This window comes from Hermetia illucens, chromosome 1 (genome assembly GCF_905115235.1).
Source record: "Hermetia illucens chromosome 1, iHerIll2.2.curated.20191125, whole genome shotgun sequence".
In the NCBI taxonomy this organism is placed as follows: domain Eukaryota; kingdom Metazoa; phylum Arthropoda; class Insecta; order Diptera; family Stratiomyidae; genus Hermetia; species Hermetia illucens.
Window position 1 is genome coordinate 68608463 of NC_051849.1, and position 25768 is coordinate 68634230.

At 40.7% G+C, this 25768-nt stretch overlaps 1 protein-coding gene across 10 annotated transcripts in view; it reads right to left on the reverse strand.

Annotated features, from left to right (window-relative positions):
- Window positions 1-210: 210 nt before the first annotated feature.
- LOC119654275 (potassium channel subfamily T member 2) overlaps window positions 211-25768 on the reverse strand; it is a 766604-nt gene continuing 741046 nt past the window's right edge. For 7 of the 10 annotated variants that reach the window (XM_038059612.1, XM_038059632.1, XM_038059577.1 and 4 more), the window contains 4 exons: window positions 18208-18413; window positions 7888-8194; window positions 7589-7774; window positions 211-2440 (listed from right to left, as the gene is read on the reverse strand). In XM_038059612.1, coding sequence (XP_037915540.1) covers window positions 2231-2440; window positions 7589-7774; window positions 7888-8194; window positions 18208-18413 — 909 coding nt within the window. In that variant the 3' untranslated portion in view covers window positions 211-2230. The remainder of the gene's footprint in view (window positions 2441-7588; window positions 7775-7887; window positions 8195-18207; window positions 18414-25768) is intronic. The other 3 variants (XM_038059605.1, XM_038059623.1, XM_038059569.1) reach the window with 1 other exon arrangement.

The following is a 25768-nucleotide window of genomic DNA, read 5'->3' on the forward strand; positions in this document are numbered from 1 at the left end:
GCGATGAAGCCCATTTTCATTTGTGTGGGTCGGTTACAAGATTTGAAGACCAACATCCAAGAAGAAATTGCCAACATAACACCTGCTATGCTAACAAGAGTCATGACAAATGCCAGAAATCGGTTTACGCAATGTATGGAGAATGGGGGACGTCACCTAACAGATTTGATCTTCAAAACAATGTAAATAAAAACTTTAGACATGTACCTACATTATAAAAAATAAATAAATATTTTCCGATGCATACAATAGTTTTTACTGGGTTTTGAAAAAAGGAAGTTATGCTGCCGCACCCTGTAGTATCGAATCTTCTGAACTGAAAAAAAAAAACAGAGATGCAACAAGATACGCGCGCGAATTAGATTTTGACTTTTTTGAAATTTGAGATGAAACTTTGAAGAAGTTATATGAAGTTGATGAAATTATATTATACAGAGTAAAATTTTTAAAATTTTTTAAATTTTGCTTTCTTGATAATGGGGGAAAATATATCGGCGAATGTATTTCTACTGCTTCACTTAACTTGCAAAAAAGCTATTTTGCGCTTTTATGCTTCGCTCATAGCAAGCAGACCGAAAACAGCTTACTATTGGCTAAATCTGAGGAAATTTTTGATATACCCTTTAGCCAAGTGTTAATTTTAAGAATACGCATATTTGAATGACAATGCAACTTCTCCAATTAACACAGAAGAATATACCGAAACTTTCCCTGAACCATCACTATTAGGCCAAACTATGTTCAGGTCAGGTCATAATTGTCTAAATGGCTTTCTTGGCTTATGTGGTGCGAGATTCAAGGCAGAGCGTAACACTAATGAAAAAGGGAACAACGCATTTAATCCCCGAAATGTTGAATTAAAGGAAATTATGATTGCATTTGAAGATAAGAACAATCTTTTTTTTCCGATTTCGAGCAAGCGAAGAAGTTCAGAGACTGGAAACCAAAGATGAAAATGATAAATAGACTTTTCTTGAGCACTAGTGTCGTTGCCTTTCCTATGAAGAGTTTTTTAAATTTGCTACGAAAAGATTGATTTATTTATATCCTACAATAACCTCATAAACAAAAACTAAATAACAAATATATTTTGATATTGCTAAGAAATAAGTTTGAAATGAAAAGGAATTTTTAGGTTTGAATAAAGGTCGAGATAAATTAGTTTATTCTATTCACTAATTCCCTATTTATATGTATCGCACTTTCTGATTATATATATACATATATTTTGCAATCAAGAAATATTTTCGAATTTAATAACAAAATACTATTAGAATAATGTTCATATGTGTGCTTTCATGTCTATAATATAATATTATACAATTGATTTGGTTGATTTAATTTTATATTTATAACTTCTATACAAATTTTTTAATAATTTACTTCCTCTCTTGTAACTAACTGTTTTTTTTCAAGGTATTTTTGTTCTTTTCAGTTTACTTAAAGTGTTATACGTATTCTATGTCGTTACGATCTCTACAAATTTGTTCCCAAAACGCTTCAAATCTAATATTCACTGAATATCAGATGTTATATCTTTTTAATTATATTTCTCTCTAAAAAAGGATAATATTTTTGCTACCAATTTTAAGAAGGTATTTAAAAGATGCTTTTATTGAGAAGACTATACAATGAAGGCAGGAATGCAACTTGTTTTGCATAAAATAAACTCTAAAGATCCTATACATGTAGTAATAAAATTCAATAAGCAGGATCATAAAAAGTACATCGTAAAGGCAAAATGTGTTAAAAAATAATGTAAAGCTTTATGGTTTACAGTTAACATGGTTCAGAGGAAAGAAAAACCATAAAAGGTACTTTTGTGACTTTTTGGTCGTTAGTTAAATTATTTCAATTAATGGTTCTAGCAGAAAATGCTAAGGGACTTGATTGCCTCACAGATAAACTGAGGGAAGTAGGTGATCACATAAGGGATAACTTCTCTTTCATTCAGAAACCTGTGAATTTTTATTATTTAAAATATAACTTCTAAGACTTTCTTGAATGTACTGAAGATGGCTTTTCACTTTGTTGTAATTTTCTAAATAAAGGGATTCATACCTCGTAAGGATTAAAAGCTACATTAACTCAACATACTGTTTCTTGTGCTGTTACTATTTTACTTGTTTTTATTTTTACTGTGGCTTGGCGTAGACTGCTTTGACTAATATTAAATCCATTTGTTTTTAGAAACTGCAGAGCGGAGCCTACGGCCCCACATTAGGTTGTATCATACAATTGTCCCCTGCAGATGCTGTGGCGATGGTGCAGCGGACTGAGATTGCTCCTGTTGCGGCACCTGCAAAGGCGATGTATTACCTAAATCGGCAGTATTGATTCCAAGTGAAGATCCGCCTAGCGTTGATCCTAACGTTGCTGGATTAACGCCTCCTATGCAAGGTACTCCAAGAACTGGAAGTGGTTCTTCAGGTGGTGTTACCTAGGCACAATCGTATTTGATATATCGTAAATTTTTGGCAAAGATATTGAGCAATTTATGCGGGTGCACGTTTAAAGTAACTTAATATTCAAAATTATCTAGTAATTTAATTTTGATCGCTATAATACCAATCAAATATTAAAAGTGATTCACTATTCCTATACCGTTATAATCTAAGTTTTTAACGATACGCCAAAACTGTGAAATAAACCGAATGATATACTAAGTAATGCTAGCAAATATTTTGCAATGTGATAATTTCACCCTGAAAATTAAAATTTATCTATTCAAGCATATCGAGCGCTGGTTGATGCCCGAATCACAAAGCAGAGTCAGCGGCAAAGGAGGTACCATCTAAAATAAAAATTGCACTGAAAGTAGCTCTGCCTAAATCTTTAATCATAAGTATCTTTCGGAGGTAATTTGACTAATCATATACAAACGTACAACTTTATAGAAGAACCACCTAATTGTAAATGGTCCAAATTAAGATTCAGTCGATCACGGGGGACATAGCCAGTTAAATTTCGAGATCGTCTACTTATCATACAAATCTGGTGTACTATATCTAATGCCGAGCTTTAAACGAAAAGCTGCATGTGGGATATTTCAGGGGAAAATATGTGCCAGTGATAGATGGAATCCTTTAATATCCAAAGAAACTATAAGGGACCATTCGGTCATTTCTATTGCTATTATGAACGACAGCCAAGCGACTGATAAGGCACTTAATAGTAATAATAATCATTATGGCGACAATCCAATCAGATATGATCCTTGAGGCGTGTTAGAGCACTTTATGCAAGACTGTATCGGTAAATCAAATCGGCGATGGTCAACATTGCGGTCGCCCATGATTTTTACTCTAATTTGATGCAGCGCGATCACAGCTGAATCAGCTTTTATGCCATACCGAATCACGATACAAATCCCTCTCCTAACAGTGAGACTTCATGACCTTTCCCTGCGGCAGCCAACGTTCTAACTACTAAACCATTCGGACATGTAGGTGCAATCTTTTGCTTATAATAATAATAATCGTTGACGCAACAATCTATGTTGGATCAGGGCCTTGAAGTGTGTTAGAGCACTTCATTCAAGACCGTAACGGTACACTAGGAGGCAATGTGGTCAGCATTCCGCTCGCCCGAGATTAGTACCCTGATTTGACTCAGGTACTCATTCACAGCTGAGTCGACTGGTGTCCGACATCAAATCACGATACAAATTCCACTGCCACCAGTGAGATTTGAACCGCGACCTTCCGTAAGACAGCTTTGCGCTCTAATCTATCTTTTGCTTAACCGCCATAATCAGGTCTGGATACTTTGGGTACCAGATGATATTGAGTTAGAAGGCAATGAGGTAACAGACGAGTGCTCATGGGGGATACAAACCCAAGCAGTCACAAGATTATTTAAACCTTAGCAAGAAGAACCTTAGTATAGTAGGAATACTTACTGCTTATTGCAGGTTAAACAATTATTTGACGAAACTGTTCGAATTACCGTCCGATCCGGTTACTTTGCCATACCGTGAAGATTTTTGAACGCATTCCTCACAACCGTATTCCCGAAATCGTTGAAATGATGAATCAAGCCGGATTTGTCAAAAACTGCGGAACTGCTGACGCAGCACATGCTGCGCGGTTACTCATGGATAAACACCGTGAGAAGCATCGCCCTATTTACATTGCCTTTCTGGATCTAGAGAAAGCGTTTGACCGTGTACCACACGAAATCATCTGGTATGCTTTACGACATCACTTAGTACCAGAAGAACTCGTGCGCTGGGTTCAATTGCGCTACCACGATCCGAAAAGTAAAATTCGAAGTATGGCGGGTGTATCAAAACCGCTTCGTGTCTCTGTTGGTGTTCATCATGAAAGCGTCCTCTCACCACTCCTCTTTGCTATTGTTATGGACACCGTCACACGGGACATCCAATGTCCAGGACCTTATGCACTGCTTTATGCAGATGATGTTTTCCTAGCATCTATTAGCAAAAATGATCTCGAGCAACTTGTCCAAAAATGGAATGATCGCCTCATGCAACACGGTCTCAGATTGAATCTAAACAAAACTGAATCTTTGACGATCGATCCCTATGAAATAGGCACAATCACTATCAGTGGCAGTGATCTGCCCAGAACTGAGCGATTTAAATAACTCGGGTCAACGCTATCAGTCAACGGAGAACTGCGTTATGAAATTGCTCCACGCATTAACGCAGCCTGGTTGAAGTGGCGTTCCACAACTGGTGTGCTTTGTGATCGAGGTATTAACGAACGTCTCAAATCTAAAATTTACCGCAATGTCGTCCGTCCTCTATGGTTCTGAGTGTTGGTCAACTGTAAGAGATAATGAACGGCGACTTGCAGTAACGGAGACAATGATGTTGCTTTGGACTAGTGGCGTGACACGTTTTGATCACATCCGCAATGAGGATATCCGCGATTGTTATAGGATTGCACCGATCGTGGAAAAAATGCGAGAGAGGCGTCTTCGATGGTATGGTCACTCAATTCGTGCTAATGAGAATTCACTTGCCAAGATTGGTCCGAACATCGAAGTCGATGGTAAACGACCAAAAGACAGGTCAAAACAACAGTGACTCGATATGTTGGATGGGGATTTAAAAGCCTCCAGAGTGCACCCAGGTCAGGCATTCGATAGAGCCAAATGGCGAAAGCGACCACGACGAGCCGACCCCGCTTGTGAACTGGACAAAGGCTGAAGAAAAAGAAGAAGATGATTGGTAAGGCACCAACCAGCAACTGATTACTTGGTACACTGGCGGATCCCTCACAGCAGAGGGAGCGGGTGCCGGTGTCATTGGTCCAAGGAAAATGTACTTTGAGCCAATGGGCAGGTACACTAGCATATTCCAGGCGGAAATTTACGCCATGGACAAATGTGCCTCTTTTAATCTGCAAAAGAACTACAGGGGGCAGAACATAGCTATTCTCACCGATAGCCAAGCAGCGATCAAGGCACTTAGGTCCAACTAGGTGAACTCTAAACTGGTATGGGAATGCCTTGAGAGACTGAATACACTCGGCTCGTCCAACAAGGTCTGGATACTTTGGGTCCCAGGCCATGCTGGGTTGGAAGGCAATGAGGCAGCGGATGAACTATCCAAGAAGGGAGCAGGGATGCCTTTACACGGGCCAGAACCCTTCTGTGGAATGGGAAACGGTTTCATGGCTATGAATCTAAGAAACGAAGAGAAACGGTTGAGGGAACTATATTGGGCGGGCCTACCAGGAATGGAGCAGTCCAGGGTGCTTATTGGGGGATACGAACCCATGGGCGCAAAGGATTGCTTAAACCTCACCAAAAAGAACCTCCGAATCATAGTGGGAATTCTCACTGGTCATTGTCGGCTGAACTATCACCTAGGGAAGCTAGGGATATCTACGGACACTGCCTGCAGGTTCTGTGAGGAGGAGGACGAAACCTCTATGCACGTCCTGGGACAGTGGCACTTGTGCAAAGTAGGTCGATACATCTGGGAGAACACTTAATACCAGCTGCAAAGCTGAAACTTCTGGAAGTGGGGAACATACTAAAGTTCCTAACGGTTACAGGCCTGCTTGAGATACTATGATCAACAGGTACACTATAACCAGTAAAAGGGGCACAATAGTTCTTCAAGGACGCGGTGCGACTTTCCCTTAACGGAATATTAATAAGGCACATTGTTTTGCAATGGGGTTGCAGACGAGGGCCATCACACCATTTTGTCTTGCTGATGGTGGGATCGGATTCGACAACAACTTTATTTAAACACAAGGGACTTCTCTTCATATAACATTGTTGAGGAAGTGCTGAGGAGCACTTAGAGGTGCAGTTGTGTTGCGCACTACGCTCGGGTTCTTCTCATTGCAAAGAAGATAAAGCTCAACCGGTGACCGAACTACCGAAACTTCCTTCCTCCGCTCCCGTTGGTGAAAGGAATTCCCTGATTTGAAGGCTCCCCAAGTCGGGCTATCCCAAAGCAATATAACAAAACTTTGCAGGTTAGCTGTCAAACGATGGGGGTTTTTTAGTTGGTAGCCCGACGGCCTACTGTCGCGGGTGTCTAACACTCTGTACGTACCCGCATTCACCTACCCTACCCCAAAAAAGGTCATATCTGTAGTTTTACTAGGTGAGTTTAGAATATTTTAATAGCTGTAGGTAATATTCGCATTTATGATCACGAGCTGATATCAAAAATAGATTTTCTTAAAAAAGGAAGGTATAGTCGGTTTTTAAGGTTAAGGTTTACGGTTTATTTCTCGGAAAACCTTGAAGGAGTTACTAACGATTTTATAAGAAGATATATATACTACATGGAAAGTAAAACGGGATTCTTCAAGCTCATACAGTTTATAGTTGAGTATAAATGTTCACTTTTAAGTTATTTGTAAGCGAACATGGTAGGCAATGAACTTTACACAAATTTGAAGTATTCGACAGCAGAGTTGCTATAAAATCAATGATACAAAAATATGTGTGAATTTGGTGTATTGGTTTGAGTAAACACACCAATAATAACATTGGTATTTTTTCTAGTGCGTGGTACCTTCTTTATCGTTGATTCTGCGTATTAAGCTTGCTACAAACTACGTATTTGCTACGCAACACAATTTGTAAAAACCTTAAATGACTATGGTTCCAATATTATCCTTTCTATCAAAAACTCTAATAAAGAGTGTGCAAAATGTGTCTATAATCTCAAATTTTATGTGAGCATTTGTATCTATCAAACAACGTTTCTCCTTATTGCTATTTTCTTACGAAGATAAATTCTATGCAGGAGAGTGCCCTGGTATTACGGTGTTGCGGTGATAAATTTTTTGATGGAAATATTTTGATTCTACTTGGATGAAGTCTGTCTTTACGATAATATTAATGAAAGTAGTAAATGTAATCATAAAAACTAAACTAAGGACTTTTATGGTAAATTTTTACAGTCGAAATTGGAGATCCTAAATTAAACTATTTGATAATGATATATTGGAAAATTTTCAAGGTAACCTCCATTTTCAGGGGCTACGGTCCGAATCTTATTCACTAGATTTTATTCACAGGGGTACAGACAACACTTTAAAGTCAAAAATGCAGATTTTAGAAAAGAAAAAATCAATATATTGTCACATACCTCCAGTCCAATGCTACCATTCAGAGCGATTTTGATTGGATTTGTGTGATTCGTAGCTTGCATGAGTGTTGTGAAATGACTAATTCCAATTTCCTCCAATGAGGACTTTCTCCTCCCGCTCACGCCAACATTTGGTAGGCCCTGTCTTAACGAACTGGATCGTCGTAACAGAATATCATTGTCAATCTGTAATCAAATTTCAAAATTAATAAATTCCGTTGCATATGTTCGTGAAATACCCCTCAGAAAAATTTAACAGAAAAGGCGAGAGGTATTTCACCATAGAGTTTTCGACGAACCCTTAATGAGTTGCTTCTTCCGCGAGCCTGACCAACAACTGTAGGGCTGTCGGGTAGAGAAAGAGAATTTGATTTAAATGTAGTAGTAATAGGCGGAGTACCACGTGGGGTGCCATACCCAGATAGTGTTTGAACACTCTGGAGTGTATTTAAACCTAGACCGGAACCACGTCTCGAACCGGGCCCTCCTGGACCACATGCGGCTCCAAGATTTATATTCGAACAGAACGATATGTTCGACTTTCGACGCGAATTGTGCCGTTCGAAGGTTTTTTGTGCCGAAAATGGTGATGGTCTTACAAGGTAGCTGGAATAAGAGCATAATGCGTTATTTTATGTTGTCTAATTGCATTCCAAAATGTTCAATGAATTGTTGCAAGCGAGCAAGACAACAAGCGCTTCTGGTTAATTTTGTTTCGCCAACTTAAAATACAATACTTACAGTATCAAGATCGGTGTAAAATTTAGATGTTAATTGTGTATGTGTATTATGACCTTCCACTATTTCAGAACTGAAGCCATGCCAGCCACATTTCTTTATTTGCTTAATTCTTCTTTTTAAACTAGTTTCGCACGTCAACTGTATGCATTATTTCAGGACAGCTTACGGGTGCATTGTGTTTTCTGGACGCGGCCAATTTTTTAATCATAACGGGCTTGCCTTTTCTAAAGAACAAACCAATCTATACTGGGTTGAAGAGCCGCTGCAGGATTAGACATCAGAGAACAACTGCTCAAGCAAGGAAACTCGAAACATGGTTCCGTCATGTTGAGTTCAGGCGACTTTGAATAAACTAGTCGTTAAACTAGGGAAACCAAAAGGGTAATATACTTCGAACCCAAACAATTCATTTTATAAATGAATTCCTATTGCTGGAGGACGAGGCAGTAGTTATATAGAATTGTACTTGTGCTGATTCGGAGATTATATCTTCAGGGGAGCAGGCTATATACTGCGCCAGGACCATGACCGTGGATATAGCGCAATAGAAAGCGATAAATTGAGCAATAAATATCTAATTTGGGCGGGTTCCTGATACTGTTCTTTACATGATTTTAACAAAAATTCAGAAAGACTGCAACAAGTTGTTAGTAGAACAAGAAAGGTACACCAAGTCGCAAGCAAATTGTTGAAAACAAAACGAAATCGATTGACTATCTGTCTATTTGCTTGTCACACAGACTTTTCTCAAAAACGATTACACCTACTGAGGGAACTGAGAGCCCCCACACATGCACTGAATCATGGGGGCTCAAATTTTTTTTCACCCAATATAGAAATGTAGGATATCAAATGAAAAGCCTTGATTAGTACTTTTCGAAGTAGATATTAGTTTTCATATTGGTTAGAGAGGGAGGAGTGCGGAGGTCCGAAATGGATCGATTACTTCAAGGATCCATTCATAACCACTACGTAACCAAAAAATCCACATCATTGCAAATAAAGTTAATAATAGTATATTATATCTTAAGAATTTGCTGCGATTCCTCCTTTGGTCCATCCTGCTCCATAACATTTTTCCAGTAGTATAGGTTCTTATATGAAGCATCATGCTGAGAAGTTTGGTGGATATCCTACTATTATTAATAAAGTTTTAGTAGGTAAATGCTGCCTCTGTCGCGTCAAACTACTACTTCCTAAGAGATACAATTTCAGCATCACATCGAATAATATATCAAGTGTATTCAACGTATATATGTATAAATGGGATTATCGTTTACCCAACTAGTCTTATATAAAAAATCAATGAAACCTTTCATACCTGGTTTCCGACTCGTTTATTTTTTCAAGGGTGATGAGCGCTGGACTTTTCTTGTCCAGTAGTTTAAAGCTTACAAGAGCTATCTAGAGGTGCTTTGGTATGCGAAAACATTTTCTTGGTGTGATACTAATATTTTAAATATATGTACAGTAAATTCACGCGAACAAGGAGGTTGTAACTCTGCTCATAATAGAAAGAAAAGAACAATATTTTTTTTTCTTCAGCCTTTGTCCCGTTCACAAGCGGGGTCGGCCCGTCGTGATCGGTTTCGCCATTTGACTCTATCGAATGCCTGACCTGGGTGCAATCTGGAGGCTTTTAAATCCCCATCCAGTGTATCAAGCAACCATTGTTTCGGCCTGCCTTTTGGTCGTTTAACATCAACTTCCGGATAACTCAGTGGTTAGAGCACTGGGCTGTCGTACGGAAGGTCGCGGCTCAAATCTCACTGGTGGCAGTGGAATTTGTATCGTGATTTGACGTCGAATACCAGTCGACTCAGCTGTGAATGAGTATCTGAATCAAATCAGGGTAATAATCTCGAGCGAGCGCAATGCTGACCATATTGCCTCCTACAGTGTACTGTAGTGTACCGTTACGGTCTTGAATGAAGTGCTCTAACACACTTCAAGGCCTTGATCCAATATGGATTGTTGCGATTATTGTTATTATTATTATTATATAACATCAACTTCGATATTCGGACCAATCTTGGCAAATAAATTCTCGTTAGCACGAATTGCGTGACCATACCATCGAAGACGCTTTTTTTTATATTTGGCCAACATTCAGAACCATAGAGAGCGACAGGACGGACAACATTGCGGTAAATTTTCGATTTGAGACGTTCGTTGATACGTCGATTACAAAGAACACGAGATGTGGAACGAAACTTCATCCAGGTTGCGTTAATGCATGAAGCAATTTCATAACGCAGTTTTCCATTGGCTAATAGCGGTGGCCCGAGGTTTCTAAATCGCTCAGTTCTGGGCAGATCACTGGCGCTGACAGTGATTGTGCCTGTTTCATGGGGATCAGTCGTCAAAAATTCAATTTTGTTTAGATTCAATCTGAGATCGTGTTGCATGAGGCGATCATTCCATTTTCAGACAAGTTGCTCGAGGTCTTTTTTGCTATTAGATGCTAGGAAAACATCATCTGCATAAAGCAGTGTGTAGGGCGCTGGACGTTGGATATACATAACAAGAGCAAAGAGGGGTGGTGAGAGGGCGCTTCCTTGATGAACAGCAACAGATGGCACGAAGCGGTTTTGATACATCCGCCATACTTCGAATTTTACTTTTCGGGTCGTGGTAGCGCAATTGAACCCAGCGCATGAGTTCTTCTGGCACAAAGTGTTGTCGTAAAGCATACCAGATGAGTTCGTGTGGTACACGGTCAAACGCTTTCTCCAGATCCAGAAAGGCAATGCAAAGAGAGCGGTGTTTCTCACGGTGTTTCTCCATAAGTAACCGCGCAGTGTGTATTGCGTCACTAGTTCCGTGGTGCTTGACAAATCCGGCTTGATTAACGGTTATTTCAACGATTTCGCGAATACGATTGTCGAGAATACGTTCAAAAATCTTCATGGTATGGGAAAGTAACCGGATCGGACGGTGATTTGAACATTCTGCTGAACTACCTTTCTTTTTCCATATTGGAACAGCGGTACTTTCTTGCCAGTCAGATGGTGTTTTCCTTCCTGAATAACCCGATTAAAGAATTCACTGAGCCACAGTGTTGGGTCCCAGCTTTTCGCTTTCCAGAGCTCAGATGTAATGGTTTCGTAATGGTTCGCTCGGGTGACAGCGACTACTTTCTTTGCTTCTCGGTTGGCATTCTTATAAATTTGCCAATTAGCAGCCGTTTTATCGTCGAGAAATTTGTGGTAGCAAACAGCAGGTTCAACATCATCATTCCAAAGCCAAGTATCTCGGTTGATGTACCGCTTACCCGGCTTGGTGACCCCGAGGGTTTCAGAAAAGAAAGGAACGATAGTATCTCCACCTCCACGTGGTGACTTCTGGGAGCTCTTTTTTAACGAAAAGCTGAAGATGAAGGCGAGTCTCCCGCGCCTAAAAACGGGACAAACTGTACCAACTGATCCTCCAGGTTGGGGGTTGGGTAGGGCTGATAACTCTACACGGAAAACGACTTCTTACGAAGCCACAACAGGAGCCTCGGAGAGGACGGACTTTAAAACGACGGACCCGGCAACGACAACGGATCAACGATTTACTCATTTTCTCATGGAACGTGCGCTCCCTGTACAGAAATGAAGCTTATGAGCAGCTAGCCGATACCCTGTCCCAATATAGGGCTGATATAACAGCGTTACAAGAGATGCGATGGACAGGGACCAGTTTCCTGAAGAAGAGCCACTACACCATATATTATAGCGGTCATCCAGTAAACCATGTGCTCGGAGTAGTTTTGTTAGTCAGTCAAAAAATGAAACTTGCTGTTATCGGCTTTGAAAACATAAGCGAAAAGCTATGCACTCTGCGCTTGCGAGGCAAATTTAAAAATGTAAGCCTCATTAATGTTCACGCCCCTACAGAGGGGACTGCAGAATCGGAGAAGGATACCTTCTACAAGATAGTTGAGCAAACTTTCGAAGCCTGTCCAAAGTATGATATCGAAAACCCTACTTGGAGATTTCAACAGCCAAGTAGGGAAGGAGCCCGTATTCAGGGGATACGTTGGTTCCCATCGCTTCCACCAAAATACAAATGATAACGGACTGCGGATTATTCAATTAGCAGGGTCACACGAAATGGTTGTCGGAACTACCTGGTTTGCGTGGAAAGCGGTCCACAAACATACATGGGCCTCTCCAGACGGGACTACTTTCAACCAAATTGACCACGTGTTGCTCGAACGCCGCTACCTCTCAGCCTTGATGAATGTCAGAACATATAGGGGGGCCAATATAGAGTCGGATCACTATCTCGTTGGCATGGTACCCCAAGCTCGAATAATAAAACCACCCAGAATCTCCTCTGACAATCAGGTGAGAGTTAACACTGAAGCCATCCACAACACAACCCTCCGCGACACCTATAAGAGGGAAATGGATACCACAATAACCGCCGACAACAGAGATCCTGGAGATGAAGCATCAACAAATGATCTTCGCAATCACCACCTCATAAATACGGCGACAAATATACTTGGCCCTAGCCGCAGAAAGAGTCGGAACGGCAGGTTTGACGATGAATGTAAGCTAGCAACGGAACGGAGGAATGCCGCATACCGAGTAATGTTGCATTCTCAAAGAACGCGGGCACGCGCGGAGAATTGTCACGAACTCCGGCGAGCGGAGAAACGACTTCACAGACGTTGAAAGAAAGCCTGGGAGAATCAATAAGTCTGTGAACTTGAAAGGGAGCAACCGCACCAGGCACAGAAAGTGGAAGTTTTACCAACAAGTCAGCAGGATGAAGCCTTACACAAGGGAAATCTGATTTCCGACAGAGTGGGAATATTGGAACGATGAATTGAGTACTTTGATGAACTACTGAACAACCAGAACATCGACGAGTTGGAGGCCCCGCCAACTGAAGACGACGGACAAATACCGCCACCACCAAGTACAGAAGAAACAGTCCTTGCAATTCATCGGTTTAAAAATCATAAATCGCCAGCAACCGATGAAATTACAGCCGAATTGGTTAAATATGGAGGCGATCAATTACTCCAAGTGGTTCATCAAGGTTTGGGACAGCGAATCAATACTTGATGATTGGCAACGAGGCATTATCTGTCTCATACATAAAAAGGAAGATATCATACAGTGTAGCAATTATAGAGGTACCACGTTGCTGAGTACCACCTATAAGATATTTGTAATGATTTTTGTGGAGATAGGAGATCAAGTCGATCCCTTGAGTGGCCGATAACGACCTAGAGGGCAGAGCTATCCCAAAAAGCTAAACAATTTGGCAAAATTTGACCGTCAAGGTCCGCCCACGAAGATTGCAGCTCTATCAAAGCTCTCGGTCGACACGTTCTTGCACGCCTCTGTGCTAGCCAGGCTCGGGAATGTGGGGGGGTCCTTTGAGCGCTTTGATCCCTCACGCTTCATTACTTAAAACAACGTGTCTTTACCAGTGCGTGGGTCCGCACCGGATTTTAAAATCGAATTTTACGTAGGAATTCGCGACGGCCTATCGAATAAAACCAGAACGCGAGCTAAATTGGAAAATAAAAAAAAACGGCTCGACCGCGCGCGTGGAGCCGTTTGTCTCCGGACCCGAGTGCCGCGATCAAGTAGTGGAAAATCCACGACGGATCACCTTCCCGATTGCCGTCCCTTCCGCCTCAGATCTTGAACGAGGCGCGGCCGGTGAGGTTCCCACCCTTCCTCGACATTCTCCGGCCAGTTATTCTATTAGAGGATGTCCCTTATGTAAGAATCCCGCGGGAGTAAGGAGGAACTAAGGGGAGGAAGTCCTCAAACTACCTTTGATTATTCACACATTAATGTACTTTTTCAAGCTTATGAACATAATACAAAGGAAAAAAAAAAAAATTATTACAACCAAAAAGAAATCAAAATAAAGTTAATTAAAATGTAAGTTTAAGAAAAAGAAAATGAAAATAAAATAAGAGAAAAAAAAAAAGAAAAACAATAAATAACCAAAGTGTAAAATTTACCAACGAGAAGGGAAATAAACTAAAAATCAATAAAAAAAAAGAAAAGAAAAGAAAATAAACCACTCACCCAAATGTCACTCCGAGCTCGGACCGATCTTTCGGGTACCTATTTCTTTTTTGTCTTTAAATTCAAATTATTTATAACTAAAAAATATATAGTCCTACAACAAAAAAAAAACTAACGTTAGTTCACTTCTTCTCTAAGATTTCGTTCCTCATGCTTTTATGAGGGATTGTTTATACACAACGCGCAAATTTCGACACTAGATTTCAGCAATTAGATATTAATTTCTTTCCGTTGCGATTTCGCCTATTTCAATTGTTTTTCTTCTTTTTGCTTTAAAACTCTGTACATTATTCAGGTGTTAACGATTAAACGATTTTAATCTATTCTCGGAATCTTCGTTTTAACTACACTTCAGTTAGCACAATGTGGGGTTAGTTTTCTCGGTCGGATTCTTTTATTTTGCTCGCGGAAATCTTCACACTTTAGGATGAATTATCCTCTTCTTTTTCCTCCGTCCTCACTCTTATCTTTCCTCTTCCTCGTTTTCTTTTTTCCCTCAGTACTCGCTGCACCTTCCTTCGCTCAGTTCACCAGACCTCCTCAAGCTCCAAAAGACTTTTTCCTCCGTCCTCACTCTTATCTTTCCTCTTCCTCGTTTTCTTTTTCTCCTCAGTACTCGCTGCACCTTCCTTCACTCAGTTCACCAGACATCCTCCAGCTCCCAAAAGACCTTTTCCTCCATCAAGACGCTCTCCGAACCGCTGTCCTCCGGCTCTCAAACCAAACTCCCCGTTTTTCCTTCCCGCCAAAAACCTTCTCCCAGCAACATTCTCGCTGCCTTTGTTCGTGCACCGCTTCTATTCTCGCTACATAGCCTTTCTCACTCGCTAGGCAATGTTGCGGCAACATGCGCATGCGCCTGCGGATGCGGCAAATCATTCCCCTCCTGTCAAGATCAATTCGCTTGAATACATTGAATAATGTGCAATCTGCGGCGAACTTTAAGGCAATTGCACACTATTAAATGCATTGTTTAAGCAAATTGATTAAGAAAGAGCCGAATGAAATTCCGCTCCCGTCGCGCAGCCGCGGTCACTACATATTCTCCGCTACCTTGCTAGGCCGGATGGCCCCATAGGTCCAGAACATCATTGGCCCATAACAAAGCGGTTTCACTTAAGGAAAATAAGCAACAGAGCAGATTTTCTCTCCTCGGCAAGCGATGGAAAAATTCATTAGTTGCACCATTTCTTAATCGACTTTAAAGCCGCCTATGATAGCATAGCCAGGGGAAAACTGTACACGGCCATGAGTGAATTCGGTATCCCGATGAAATTGATAAGACTGACTAAACTGACCCTGACCAATGTGCGAGGCCAGATAAAAGCAGCAGGATCACCCTCAACACCATTCGAGATTAACAACGGTCTACGACTACGGGATGCCCTATCATGTTTCCTCTTTAACCTGGCCCTCGAGAAAGTGATCCTTGATACTGATGTAAATGCAAGAGGTACGATCCTCTTTGAGCCCGCCCAACTACTGGCTTATGCTGACGATATCGACAATATGAGAAGAACGACCCGAGAAGTACAAATTGTCTTCATCCAGGTCGAGCAGGCGGTGATTGGCGCGAGATCTTGGGCTGCACATCAATGAAGGCAAGGCAAAATATATGGTGGCAACGTCAGCACCGAAAAGCAACCAACAAACAACATCAAACGCACTGATAAAGCGGAAGAAAAAAACTGGAGACTACAACTTTGAGACCATTGATAATTTCTTCTGTCTAGGGTCGAAAATCACAACAAAGAACAGCTACGATGGTGAAATGCTCGCACGGTTGTTGTCAGTCAACAGAGCCTATTTCAGCTTGCACAAACTATTCCGCTCGAAACGTCTCACCATAGGGTCAAAGCTCTTACTGTACAAGACAATGATCTTGCCAGTCCTCATGTATTTCTCGGAGACTTGGGTTCTTCCCCTCGGGTTCTTAGCAAGGAGAATTGCAAACTCTTGGCCGCGTTCGCAAGAAGAATCCTTCGAAGAATTTTTGGTCCCCTACATGAGGGTGGACGATTCCGTAGCCTACATAACGACAAATTCTATGAGCAATACCATGAGCGTCCGGTTGTGGATAAAATCCGGCTCAATAGGTTACGGTGGGCGGGTCACTTAATCCGTATGGATGAGAATGATCCCACCCGGAAGGTCTATAAGGGCAATATCTATGGTAGAAAAAGAAGACCAGGCAGACTCTAGCGATGGCGTAGGTCAGGATGCCAGACAGCTTTTAGGGATGTCGAATTGGTGGACCTCGGCGCAAAACCGGGATGTCTGGAGTTCCTTATTAAGGCAGGCCTAGACCAGATACTAATTGTTGCGTCGCTGATGATGATGATGATCATGAATTTCTGATTACGAAGGCACAGTGGCATTTCGACAAGAAATTCTAGATGAAATGCTTAACGAAGCATACTATGAGAGTATGGCAAAGACCTACTTTTAAACAAATGAGACAGTAGAGGGAGTAGGTCCAGGACATAACGGTCCAACGAGAAAATACGTCGAGCCAATAGTTAAGCACCCTAGCATATTTCAGGAGGAAATATGCAGCATAATCAGATGGACACAAAACTGAAATAGGAATGCCTTCATAAATTGAATACGTTTAGTGCGTATAACACGGTCTGGATATGTTGGGTATCAGATCATATCGGGGGTAAAGCATAAGTAAGCAGCAGCTGAGCTAACAAAGAAGCCACTCTATGAACCAAAATTTTTACGTGGAATTGACAAGAAGGAGAAACGTTAGCAGGAATGAGACCGTTCAGGGTATTGAGGAAGGTATACGAACAAAAGTCTCAGCAGAATAGTTGAAAGCTCACTAGGAAGACCTTATATTATTATTATGTACATACCACATGAGTAGAGAGTAACATATTTGTTTCATTGGAATCCATATTTAATACATTGAATGCCACGTAAGTAGGATCTCCCTTAGATCACCCGACGCGATACAGTTGAAGAGAATTGTAAATTTTCCAGGAATTTTTCGCAAGAATTTGTGCACATAGACCAAAATAGACAGGAATAGTGTATAGGTAAGGATGCCGTTCATTACTATATAAAACGTACAACTCAACAAAAAACTGATTCGCTGTGTAGCAGAACTTACAAGAACATTCTATTATGCTAACCAATTCTTGTTGAAATTATTCGTTGGAAGTCGGAAATTTAGTGTAAACCAAATCATTAAGAAACAGTGTGTACACACACAGTGTGACAATTTAAGACGAGTGTTCTTCAACACAGTTCCATTGGTAGTGCGTTTATGAGAAGTTTTTAATGCCTGCTAAATATATATAGTATGCCCACCAGATTTCAAGATAAAGAAGCCAAAATGTAAATGGAAGTCAAGGGTTATGTCATAGGAAAACCTGTTGATTGTTGTTGCGGTAATGCACACGTTCATAGAAAGGCAATTCGAATAATAGTTTTGAATTTACCATCCCACGGATTTCTTCAGGCTCTACACAATGATTTTAATTTTAATCAGTTAAATTATAACATAATCAAGGTGACATCAAGGCTGAGAATGGAACACCGTTTCTGCATCATTGACTATCTTTCATTCACGTATTGGTGAAGCAGAGACATCCATTTATCAAACACAAATTCAACGTTAATTAAAATATTTCCTGACACCTAAAGCATGCTGGCGAATTTTTATATAATAGTACCATCTATTTTTTCTGTGATATTGTGTGTATGACCCTTGGTGGAGTATCAAATTAATAACTGCCAATTCAGTCGTATAAACGCGTAGTAAAGCATCAAAGCCAATCACAACTGCAACGCTAGATACATTAACAAATATTTTTAACTTACATAATATCGCCTTCTTCTAATTTTAGATCACAGCTGGGGTTAATGATAACATATGATAGATGGTTGCGTTTTTCGCTAACATCATCATAATCGATTGTTGGAAGATTTAAGGATTCCATTCGACTACGTACTAGATTCGCTATTTCAGCGCGTTCAATTTGCTGGGCATGATTATCGCGTGCCTCATCCGTCATGTTTATCGAATACTGTAAAGAGAAGCAGAAAATATATCGTTTTCATTACCAAACTCTTAAAGGGACGCTTGCAATCTATATTTTGATTGTGTGGATTCCTAATGATGTTTCTAATGAAGCTTTCTGTTGTATTTTTCCAGAATTCAAGTTAAGTGAATTTGTCACGAGATTATCTACATAGAACTCTAAAGCATATCTCGATAATACCAAATTCATTTCAATTTTATGTTACGAAAAAAGTTCTAAAGATAGACTAAGTCATATACGAGTAGTTGGCAAACAATGCAATTTCAGTTTGTTAGTCAAAAGGAACGTAAATTATAATGAAGTTAACAATATACCAGTTATTGAATGCATTCTAAACTAAGAGTAAGATAGCATATATATATGTTGAGTATTTTACTGTTATGATGCATCGAGTTAGTAACTTTCTAATATTTGTACGTACCTTCAATGAATAGATAGGTTTGTTTATTTTGTGTGTCTAATTCATGTATATATTCCAGTTTCTAATAAAAATTTTGTAGCTACAACCTATTACTTTCCTACTCAGGTAAAAAATGGAAACCGACATATTAATCTGAGCGTAAGTATAAAAAAAAATCAAAACCAAGATATATATAATAGCTAAAAGTTAGGTGTTTAGGAGAATTTAAATTTTATATCCAGATAGAGAAAAAACCTAGAAAAATATAGACTATGTCCCACTTGCTTCTATCTGTCTTCATATTTAATTCACAATTCGGTGGTATTTTATTCTTCTTGTTTCATTCCATTTCAAAGTTCTTTCTAAGTAAAGTGAAAGTAACTTTATCAAAATCAATTCTGTGTCTGTCTGTCGCATGTCGCACACAATTTGAGCCGTTTATTTTTAAAGTGGCATAAGTAACTCTTTCAAAAAATCGAGCTAATGATACCTTTGGTTAAAATTTAACACTTAAAAAAAAATGGCATCCAATACCTTGTTTTCACTACTGACGAAAATCATTTCTATGGTGCAATCTAACGAAAATTTCAAAGGCCGTTTTTGGAAAAATCTACTTTTTAAATTATCAACATTTTATATTACAACCAAATTTAAACGCACTGAAATTCTGCGCCATTGTATGTGACGTCATAAATCACATCCAGAAACTTCAGTAGACCGTCAACTGGTAGTTACTCATTAAAACTTCAAAATCTCAAATTTAGCGCGTGAAATGGAAAGAAGGGCGGTGAAACATTATTTCGTGTCTTGCTGCATAAATAATTCTGTAAAAACCCCCGCTGAAAGCTTTTTTTGCTGTTGTAGTAACCGCGGCTTCGCTACGGGAGTGGAATCTCATTCGCCAATTTCTGAATTAATTTGCTCAAATAATGCATTTCATATTGTGCAATTAGCCTAATATTTGCCGCATCCGTAGGCACACGCGCATGTTGCTGAAACATAAACTCTCGGAGTTCAACAGAGTTGAAGGCGGGCATAGCAAGATCGGGACCAGTTCGTGAGTGAACGGCTGTGCAACGGCCGTCAAGATGAGGAGAAAAGGACTGTCCCTTTACGATATCTCCACACTCCCGGTGTTGCAGCCGATCTTTCCCACATCGACACAGCCAGGAGTATAAAGGGATACGTTGGAGCAGAGCAAGTTGCTGATTGTTTGAAAGGCGCCGATTTAGTTGTTATCTCAGCGGGCGTGCCACGTAAACCTGGAATGACCCGAGATGATTTGTTCAACACTAATGCTGGCATCGTTCGCGATTTGACTTTTGCTATTGTAAGAAGCTGGCACAGAAGTTGTGAAGGCTAAGGCTGGAGCGAGAAGAGGGCTGAAAGCAGTTTTGATTTGCGCCCATTCCGCGGAACTGCGAGTGGTTTTGGCAGTCGATTTTCGTTCGTTTTGGATACATTAGAGTTGGGTAGTGCAAGAAGCGTGAACGGGAGAATGGAAAATTTAAATAAATTGGTGGAATTTAAGTTTGTCGTGAATGAGTGAGTTTTTTTTTTAATTCGGAGTGCCAAGAGAACAGAATTTCAATTCCAGAGGTAGAAGAATGGACTGTAACGAATTACCGATACCAATGTATGAGGTACGAGTGCAGTCGAAGGACTCGTGAGAAGGTTTTTGATTAAAGCTGAATTGTGCAAGTCGCAAATAAAAGCGCAATGCTGGATCTAACTGCAATGTGAAAGGGTTGAAGCTGATCGTTAGCATCTCCAATGTTTAATCATCATCCCCTTGCAATTAAGCCGATCGAGCGTGACGAACGCTTTGCTTCTTGTTGGGTATTGGACAGACCAAATCTAATTTCATTTGGGCGGCAGACAGCAAACATTATCCTTCAGTCTAGTGCATTTCGACGTTACGAGCGGAACAATTTTTGTAAGCTGATCACTTTTTCCAGGGCCAGGTTAAAGAGGACGCATGATGGGGCATCCCCTTGTCGTAGACCGTTGTTGATATTGAATGATCTCGAGAGTGATCCTGCTGCTTTTATCTAGCCTCGCACATTGGTCAAGGTCACCCTAGTCAGTCTTATTAATTTTGTCGGGATACCGAATTCTCTCATGGCCCTGTACAGTTTTACCCTGGGCATGCTAGTTTATTTTCGGTATGTTTTAAAAACTTGTGATTAATGGACATGGACGGTAGAATTTATCTCAAAATTTTAATAAGTATAAATGAAATGTTGAAAATATTCTAAATTTTTGGAAAATAATTGAAGTTAGGTCTTGTTGTTTGGCAAATTCTGAAGATGAAAATATCGACAGCTTATACTTCACAAATTTCGGAAGTTACGAAACCTTAAAGAGCAAATCAAAACAATGCCAATTTGAATATTATTTGACATATGAAAATGTAAGTGTATTTGTTTAAAATCTTCTACTTTCAACAACTCGGAAGGATGATTGGTGCGTGCTCTTAAAAAGGTGTCCCTAGAGAAGACTTGCATGGAAAATATGAAAATTCGGGAAGAAAAACGGAACTATCTCTCAAAATTGTCATCAAACAGGACACTTAAAACTTTCTTGTTTGAAAAGTTTACGCTAAAAATAAAAGAGTTACGCAGGAATATTCCTCTGAAAGTCGTAACTGGAGTTCTTCAACTTCGGGGTAAGTAACTGAACTTCTCCAACTTCGGGGTGTTTAGCGACTCTAATTTTTATTTGAAACCGAAAAGCTTTCCATTTTACATCATTAACTTATTTTCTAAGAATATGAACCTCAATGCAGCTAGCAATAATCTAAATCGAAAATTTTGCAGGAGTTCAAAAGAGTTGTTTCGATTCCATTGTTTTTTTTTTCACTAATTACGCAAGCAAAGGCAACTTTCAAAGTATGATTTTATCCGAAATTTTTATTTATATGCTTGGTAATTTTATGGAGATTCATAACTCCGAATTTCATAATGATAGATCTCTTACTTTTGGAGCTATAATTCCCGCAAATGTGAAGAACGTCGTTTTGAGAAAAACGCGTTTGAAAAAAGTCGTTTCTGAAAACCTCCCAATGTGGTTTGTCTATGTTGAAAAGTGTGAAAATGATAAAGGGATGCATAGATCCAATGTTAAAAAATCACAGTCATCAATCTAGGAAGGATACATATCAAAAATACAATTCCTTTACATTAAAGATTGAAGCTTGTAAGAATCAATGTGGAAAAAGGCAATTGAAATTTGAACATGATTTACATTTGAAGTTGGCAGAAATGACTAGGAAATGTTAAGAAGAATATACACAGGCAGAATTTTGAATTTCATAATTTTCATAACAATAATATGTATGGACATCTATCTTTAAAAAAACAGCGAAGGCAACGGTTTCGTCTAAGGGGAGCACAGAGACCGTGGTGTTTCAAAGGTGTTGCTCAATCCCTTATATTATTTTGCAAACACGCCATCAGTGCAAATTATATTCAACAAAACCCTTCTGGCCTAAGCTGGCTGAACCCTATAGATCACGGATTAAGGAGTCCCCCAGTTTCAGCATGTTGTTGCACATAGTGGTACATGTACCGGATAGCCTCACAAGCCCAGAACATCATCGGCCCATACCAAAGAGGCTTCACTCCAGGCAAATAAGCAACAGATCAGATTTCCTCTGTGCGGCAAGCGATGAAAAAACTGTTGGAATATGGACACCAGTTACACCATCTATTCATCGACTTTAAGGCCGCCTATGATAGCATAGCCAGGGTAAAACTATATATGGCCATGAGAGAATTCGGTATCCCAACGAAATTGATAAGACCGACTAGGCTGACTCTGACCAATGTGCGAGGCCAGATAAAAGCAGCAGGATCACTCTCAGGACCATTTGACATCAACAACGGTCTACGAGAAGGGTTTGCCCTATCATGCGTCCTCTCTAACCTGGCCCTCGAAAAAGTGATCCGTGATGCTGAGGTAAATGAGGTAAAAGTCCACCCAACGACTGGCCTATGCCGACGATATCGACATCATGGGAAGAGCCACCCAAGATGTATAGTCTACCTTCATCCAGATCAAGTAGGCGGCGCGAAATCTCGGACTGCACATTAATGAAGGCAAGATGAAGTACACGGTGGCAATGTCAGCGATAAAAAAAACGAGCAACATCGAATCGCACTGGTCAAATGAAAACAATGAAGATAGGAGACTAGGGTCGAAAATCGCAACCGATAACAGCTATGACGATGAAACCAACCATGAAGCCAACAGAGCCTATTTCAGCTCACAAAAACTGTTACGCTCGAAACGACTTACCATAGGGTCAAAGCTCTTATTGTACAAGACAATGATCTTGCCAGCCCTCATGTATTCCTCGGAGACATAGCTTCTTAGCAAAAAGAATTGCAAACTCTTTGTCACGTTGGAGAGAAGAATCCTCCGAAGAATTTTTGGCCACCTACATGAGGATGGATGATTCCGTAGCCTACATAACGACGAAATCTATGAACGATACCACAATCGTCTGGTTGTAGATAAAATCCGGCTCAACAGGTTACGGTGGGCGGGTCACTTAATCCGTATGGATGAGGATGATCCAGCCCGGTAAGTCTATAAGGCCAATATTTATAATAGAAAAAGAAGACGGGGCAGATTCGGCCTGAGATGGATCGATGGCGTAGGTCAGAACGCCGGACAGCTTTTAGGGATATCGAATTGGTGGACCTCGGCGCAAAACCGGGATATCTGGAGTTCCTTATTAAGGCAGTCCTGGACCGGATACCGGTTGTTGCGCTGTTGATGATGATGATGACTAGAACAACCCTCAAAGCCTGCCCCAAGTATGATATCAAAATCATTTTTGGGGATTTCAGGAATCACCACCTGTTGGCTAAATGACGTTGCCTTTTAATATATATATATATGATATAATACATATAAAATATATATTGGAAAGCCAATATAGACTCGAACGACTGCTTCCTTGGCATGGTTCTCCGGGCTGGAATACCAGCTCCACCTAGAGTCCCTTCTGACATTCAGATGAGCGTGAACCGTGAAGCTATTCACAACACAGTCCTGCGTAACACCTATAAAAGGGAAATGGATGCCACAATAACCGCAGTCAACAGAAATCCTGGAGATAAGGCATCAACAAATGATCTCCGCAATCATCTGAAGAACTTTCTCATTGATACGGCCACATTTACGTCACAGCGTACCTGTCTCGTGGACTTAATCCCACGGTCTTCTTAAGACACGGAAAGATTTTGTGACCACAGTCAGAGCCTCGCGCAGTAAGCTACGACCGTACCAGTCTATACCGAGTGCACGGCTCAGCATTCATATTGGTGGATGCAACACCTACTTAAATCTCTGAGGAGTATGGCACCCGTGTTGTAACGCAACACCACGTTGAGACCCGAATGTCTCTGTTTGGATGAACGCAACCGCAACCATGAAGTTACCATTAGTGGGCCAACCGCAAACAACCGAGCTGAACGTACATACAATAGGAGTTCACCTGAAGTATGTGAATTCAGGGGGATGGTACCAGTATAGCCCTGGTAAGGTTTCGTGACTATTGCTACTTCAGATGAGTCCTCGTGCAGACCCGGGTCTGATCGCCTTAATTAGGCCATGGAGTATTCGCCTACTGCATCACGGTCGGCAAGCCAATATACTACAGCGTCTCCCGTTACCACCACTATGGAGGTTCTCCTCGGCCACTTAGTTTCGTTTCAGCCGACAAGGTTGCCGCCCCGTCATCCTCCCGCCACCTCTGAGCACCTCATGATACGGTCACAGACATACTTTTCCCCAGCCGCAAGAAAACTTGGAACGGCTAGTTCGATGAATGTAAACTAGCAACGGAACGGAAGAATGCCACATGCCGAGTAATATTGTATTCTCTAAGAACGCGGGCGCGCACGGAGACCTATCACAAAGTCCGGTGAGCCGATAAACGATTTAACAGACGTGGAAACCAAGCATGAGAGGAACAACAAGAGTGTAATCTCGAAAAGTACAGGGTACAACTGGATCTGGCGCGAGATTTTTACTAGCAAGCCAACAGGATGAAGCCTTATACACCTCGATGCTCATCCTGCCGAGATAAAGAGAGAAATCTTTTTTCCGACAGAATGAGCATATTGGAGAGATGAGATGAGTATTTTGATGAGCTGCTGAACAACCACAACATTGGTGAGTTAGAGGTTCAGCCAACTGAAGACGACAAATCACCACCAAGTATAGAAGAAACAGTCCCTGCAATTCATTAACTTATGCTCAAGGACTGGGAAAAGGAGGATACCACGTTGGTGAGTACCATCTATAAGATACTCGCAGCTATCTTGTTAGGCCTGATAGCCCCATATGCTCAGAACATCATTGGCCCATACTAAAGAGGCTTTACTCCAGGCAAATCAGCAACAGATCAGATTTTCTCTCTGCGGCAAGCGATGGAAAAATTGTTGGAACATAGAAATCAGTCGCACAATCTTCTTATCGACTTTAACGCCGCCTATGATAGCATAGCCAGGGTAAAACTGAACCAGGCTATCAGAAATTTCTGCATCGACGAAATTGATAAGACTAACTAAGCTAACGTATGTGCGAGGCCAGATAAAAGCAGCAGGATCACTCTCGATCATTGAACATCAACAACGGTCTAAGACAAGGGAGATGATCTATCATACGTCTTCTTTAACCTGGCTCTGGGAAAAGTGATCCGTGATGCAAATGTAAATGAGGGAGAAAGCATCCTGTTTAAGTTCACCCAACTATTAGCCATGCTGACGATATCGACAGCATGGGAAGAACGACCCGAGATGCACAAACTGCCTTCATCCAGAATGAGCAGGCGGCGCGAGTTCTTGGGCTGCACATCAATGAAGGCATGACGGAATGTATGATGGCAACTTCAGCATCAAAAACCAACCAACCAACACCATCAAAT